Below are 5,478 nucleotides of genomic sequence, written 5' to 3' on the forward strand. Positions count from 1 at the left end.
TAGTTGGTGGTTTGATTTATCTCACACACACTAGGCCAGATATAGCCTACACTGTGAGCTTGGTGTCTCGATTTATGCAGTCCCCTTCTAAGATCCATGCTGGAGCTGCTCATAGAATCTTTAGGTATGTGGCTGGAACAATTAAGTTTGGTTAATGGTATGAAAGAGGGGCTTAAGTGAAGCTAGTTGGGTTCACTGACAGTGATTGGGCAAGCTCAGTGGATGAGCGTAAAAGTATTTCAGCCAATGTGTTTACCATTGGTAGTGGTGTTGTTACATGGAGTTCCAAAAATCAACATACTGTTGCCCTCTTTAGTACCGAAGTAGAATACATAGCCTCAACAGCTGCTACATGTCATGCTATCTGGCTCCGAAGAATTATGAAGGATCTTGGACTGCCTCAGCAGAATGCTACACCTATTTATTTTGACAACTTGTCCACGATATATCTGAGTAAGAATCCAGTAATTCATGGTAGGTCCAAGCATATTGAAATCAAGAATCACTTTGTCAGAGAAATGGTTAATTAAGAAGTTATACTAAATCACTGCAATACCAATGATCAATTGGCTGATGTTCTAACTAAAGGATTGTCAAGGGAGAAATTTGTGTACTCTCGTCATCATCTAGGAGTCACGGAGCTTGAATAAAGGGCATGTGTTAAAATGTGATTCAAGGCTATAATGCACGTGTGAAAAGCTGGTGATAAAGTCCAACATGCGCTCCTATTTATCTAGTCTTCCTTATTTGATTTTTGAATAAAAGTTGTTAGGCTTAGTTTGTTATGAGTCCAAGTCTTTTGCTTTGTTTACGTTATTGATTTGTACCTGATACTCTATATAAGAGATAAGTTGTTTTCCCTTTTATGTATTTACTCAATTAAGCAATAATACATTCTAGCTTTTGAGTCTTTATTATTCTCATCTGTTGCTCATTATACCAACATAAAAGAGTATAAATCTATTCTATCAAGCCTCAACCCAACCAAGGTGAGCTCCACATCAGTGGGTGATTTCACGACAAATACACATTAAACCATCAACAATAAAATTCTATTCAACAAACCCACTATTTATACGGACCAAACACATTGCGAAAACTACTCATTAAGGAAAAACTGCAGTTTTTGCTTTGACATAACCTTATAAAATTTTCTCTTAGCTTGTCTTCTTCCATTGGACCACATTTGGATGCAGCAAGAGTAACTAACTTGACTAGTTCAAACACAAACGCGAGGTCTAGTTCTTTCTCCTTTTAAGTAATGGTTGATCCATTGTTCTAAACCAAAGAGTGACCATGTCCGGATGAAGATCTTCCATGATACCATCGTATTCCATTTCATCAAAATTTTGCATGAAATTAGCACGTGCACGTTCAGACTCAATCCAAGATTCTTCATTACTAGTTCCATGTGCTATTTGATTGATTTGATTTTCAGAGAGAGAAGTTTCGGTACTTGTACATTGTGTATGAGACCACTCAAAATCATCGGCATACCTATAATGAAATTGAAGATGCATAACGTGGCAATAACAAATGAGCGTGAAAGTTTAGAAATGACATACCAAATGGGGATCAATGATGAAAGGTCCAACGTGTGACCTGTAGCAACTGGAGTTCCAAAAGAACTAGTCTCAGATTCCATGCATTCTGTAGCCATTTGAGCTCCAAAAGAGCTAGTATTGGCAGGTGATCCAAAAGAATCATATTCGGTAGCTGTTAGAGTTCCATAATAACCATTATCAAATGGCATTTGACTGATTTGATATTCAGAGACAGATGCTGGAGTAGTCATAGCTTGTACACATGACCACTCAAAAATTCCGGTGTCCCTACATTAATTGAAGATATATTGTAAACAAGTGTAGTGTCCCAAAATTGACAAAAAATGCGAAAGTTCAGAAATAACCTACCAGCTGGGAATGTATTCTGTAGCAATCGGAGTTGCGAAAGAACTAGTTTCAGATGTGGTTGGACTATTTTGAGATTCAGGATGAGAAGAAGCACGGGTATTTGTATTATTTGATATCCATGGCCACTCAGGAATTCCTACATTTCTACAAGCATTCCTAAAGGTACCTGTTTTGACTGCAGAAGGTTAAGTGTAGGTCAGAAAACACTTATTTTTAATACCTGATATGTTTGTAATCTGCTAATTAGTGTTAGGTCAAAACTTAAGTCTAACTTGAGAATTAGGTTTATAGTTTAGGATGTGTGTGAGTTTGCTAAAAAGGCTTAGTCGTTTGTGTACATGAAGAAATTTACCTCCAAGCTTTGCTGCAGCATCCGCACTACTCAGTCCAAAATATGGCACTAGACGACTATAACTAGTAATGGAAAATGATGGTGTTCTGCGGATCCTTTTTCGGCAATTATTACAAGTCCTTCCTGAACGATCAGTTTGGATTGAAGATTGAAAACCGGCATGCTACAATAGATGCAAAAGATTTGTAAAATTTGTCATTTTAACAATGCTGGAATATAATATTTAATACGGAACTTGTAATAGCATTGTCCCTTCTCTAACAGTAAAAAAACCCCGGAAGGTAGTCAATTGATTATGGACTGTTTAGATTTTTGGCTGAAAATTTGAGGTTTTAGATGCTGATCATGTTAGTATATATATATATATATATATATATATATATATATATATATAATCTAGAATAGAGGTATGATTTGCCAGAGGTTTCCTTAGAAGCAACTTCCCCATCCTCTAGGATACATTTCAACCTTGTGAAAATTCTATCAATAACTTTGTTGTGTATGAGATTTTATTGAGTATGGTTGCTGTATTTGTTAACTATAAAAACTATAATTACTAAGCATGCATGTACCTTGTACATAAGTAAAAATTAAAATATAGCACATTAAAAATGAACTAAATGTATAAGCATCGTCCAAATTTAATGCATTTTTTAATAAATGGTGCGGAATAGTTCTAATACAGGCTTAGCTATGATTTGAAAACCACTAAAGATTTAAGAGGTGAATTTAATCAATAAGTGCATACACTATTTCGTATTTCTAGAACTTTAGTGTACTCACTAGTGAATTTATTAAGTGTGCACGTAAACATGTAAATAAGGATGTGACAAACCTCAAGTGCTCTGTAAACTAAACCAATATCAATGTCATAAGAATTCTTTGATGTATCCATCACAAACTCAAGCACACCAACACACCCATTAGTGTCAATTACAGGCACAGCAAAGGATCCCCATATCTCAGTAAAAATAACATCTTCACACGGAGGACGCTGATCTTTAGGGTATCTATGCACATTTTGAGTCTGCTCAGCAGCACGGTTCAGGAACACGCGGCCAGCAAGACCAAATGCGACTCCTTTCATAGGATGTACATATAGTTTATGGTCTAAACATGCTTCCCGGTATGACTGAAGTGCTTTGTTGTTCCCGGTAAGACCAAAAGGCTGACATGTTGTAGTAAGCACAATTGTGTTTCCAATTTCCTTTGCTGCCCAATACTGAACGAGAACACATTGGCATGGAAGTAATAAAGTTTCAAGTGAAGAAATGATTTTTTTCTTGAATTCCACAGTTGTGGGAACACAAATATCTGTAACGAATGCAAACTATTAGAACAAATAGGAACTAGTTATAACAACACTGCGAATAATTTCTAGAAACGGAAAAGGATCTTAGAATATTAAACCTATACTTTGTATTTTAGTTATATAAATGTAATTAAATGCCACATTAGTGACATAACAGAAGTTAGGTAGTTATCTAGTTAAGTTAATTGGCCAGTAATTTGTAGACAGACCAAAGTACGAAGGGGTGTGTCCCTTCATGGTGTCGTTTTATTTATTTAAATATAGCCGAAAAATACATTGATTGTTGATACAATAAATTTATAATTGTATGTTCTAAACTTGGAATGGTTTATATCTTCATTCTTTAGAACCTTCACATAGGATCAATCTGTCTGCAAACACACACACACTCACAATCACAATGCACCAAGTTTCTGTCAATCACAATCGGAACCACCTTGGATCCAACGAAAGAGGCTTTTGGAAGCGGACACAAAAAGGTTCTAGAGCGGAGCTACGCAGTTATATTATGAGAACTGCAACTATTCAATCTAACAAGTTTAATGCAAGTAATTTTCTTTGAAATAATTGATTAAATCTATAAGTTGTCCAAGTAAAAATGTTGCATTTACTTACCTAATAAAAAAGAGTTGAATTTTCTTGGACACCGTTTGGTACAGGGCAAAAAGAACAGGCAAGTAAATCCAGAAACACATCTTGATATAAATTTTGTTCCTAGATGTTAAATCATTAAAAAAGCTCAAAGAAACCAAGAGCTGTAATCTGAGCTGACTGTTAAAGAACATAAATCCCAGATATTGTAAGCAAGAAGCAATATCTAAATCAAATCCTATTTAATAATCAAAGATCGAGACTTAGATGACCAAAGGTAGCGTACCGACCAGGTTGAGAATAAATTAGAAAGCATATATATGTTAGGAGTAGTTAACACAACGGCTGAAAGATCGAAAAAGGTGGAGGTTGATTGACCAACACTGTTGGATCCGATTAAACAAAAGAGATTGAAGATTGTACTTTGAAGAACTACTGAAGAAAGAGAGGTAGAGAACAATATCAATTATTGGGGAGAGAACATAAGTTTATTATAGAGAAATATCGTAATATTGACATAACTAAACATAATATTATTAGAGAATACACCCTTTATTTACTTCCTACAGAACTAACAATTATTGCACCATAATTTTCCAGTTTGTACGACTTACAGTTCATATTTGGATCATGCCGGACGGACTCCGAGTCACCAAGTGACAGCTTAAATTTCCAGTAAGCAGTTGGGGTTTGCACCATGTCATTAATCATAGTTGAGAGAGGCATCATTAACCAGACCTTCAGATCAGTTTGGAGGCCAATGAAAATATCAGGTTCTTCCAATCCACAGATACTCTTATGAAATGGGGTTATGGTTAAAAAGATCCGGACCAAAGCCTGGTCCACTTTTCTTAATTAAGGGGGTTCAAGTTGGATACATGGAAAGATACAGTTTATATGAAAACAAAGTTCAAAGACGCATTGTGAAAGGGATCATTTTGCATTCACACTTGATCTAACCGGCCAATAACTTTTATATTCTTTTATTCAAAAAATTTGGTATGGAAGTCTTCTTTTTTTAACGCTCAATTCACGCACCCATCTACTTCCTTCCCCTTAGAAAACTCCACTTATGTCAAAGATTTAAATCCTGATCTTATCCCCAAAAGACAAGAATCCTTATCACCCAACCAAGCTGACTAGAATGTCGTTAATGAAAGTCTAACTACTACTTAAATTAGAAAAATATCAAGCCAGAAAAAAAAAAGAAAAGACAAGTTTTGTCTCTACTTCAATAAAAAGAGACATAAGGAAGTTATGGGTAAAAACATAATTTACTCATTCTAGAATAAATTAATAATCACATACGA

The 5,478-nt window shown here is 35.3% G+C and overlaps 1 protein-coding gene across 1 annotated transcript; it reads right to left on the bottom strand.

Moving 5' to 3' along the window:
- Positions 1–634: 634 nt before the first annotated feature.
- Positions 635–4,879, bottom strand: LOC143601517 (uncharacterized). Its single transcript, XM_077078910.1, has 6 exons — positions 4,745–4,879; positions 3,101–3,595; positions 2,266–2,428; positions 1,914–2,088; positions 1,566–1,832; positions 635–1,497 (listed from the first exon to the last, which is right to left on the bottom strand). The coding sequence occupies exons 1-6, from the start codon at positions 4,877–4,879 to the stop codon at positions 1,239–1,241; spliced, it is 1,494 nt and encodes a 497-aa protein (XP_076935025.1). The 3' UTR covers positions 635–1,238.
- Positions 4,880–5,478: the final 599 nt, after the last annotated feature.

This window comes from Bidens hawaiensis, unplaced genomic scaffold, assembly GCF_021521415.1.
Source record: "Bidens hawaiensis isolate Kalapana, Puna unplaced genomic scaffold, B.hawaiensis_p1.1 tig00056628_1, whole genome shotgun sequence".
In the NCBI taxonomy this organism is placed as follows: Eukaryota; Viridiplantae; Streptophyta; class Magnoliopsida; order Asterales; family Asteraceae; genus Bidens; species Bidens hawaiensis.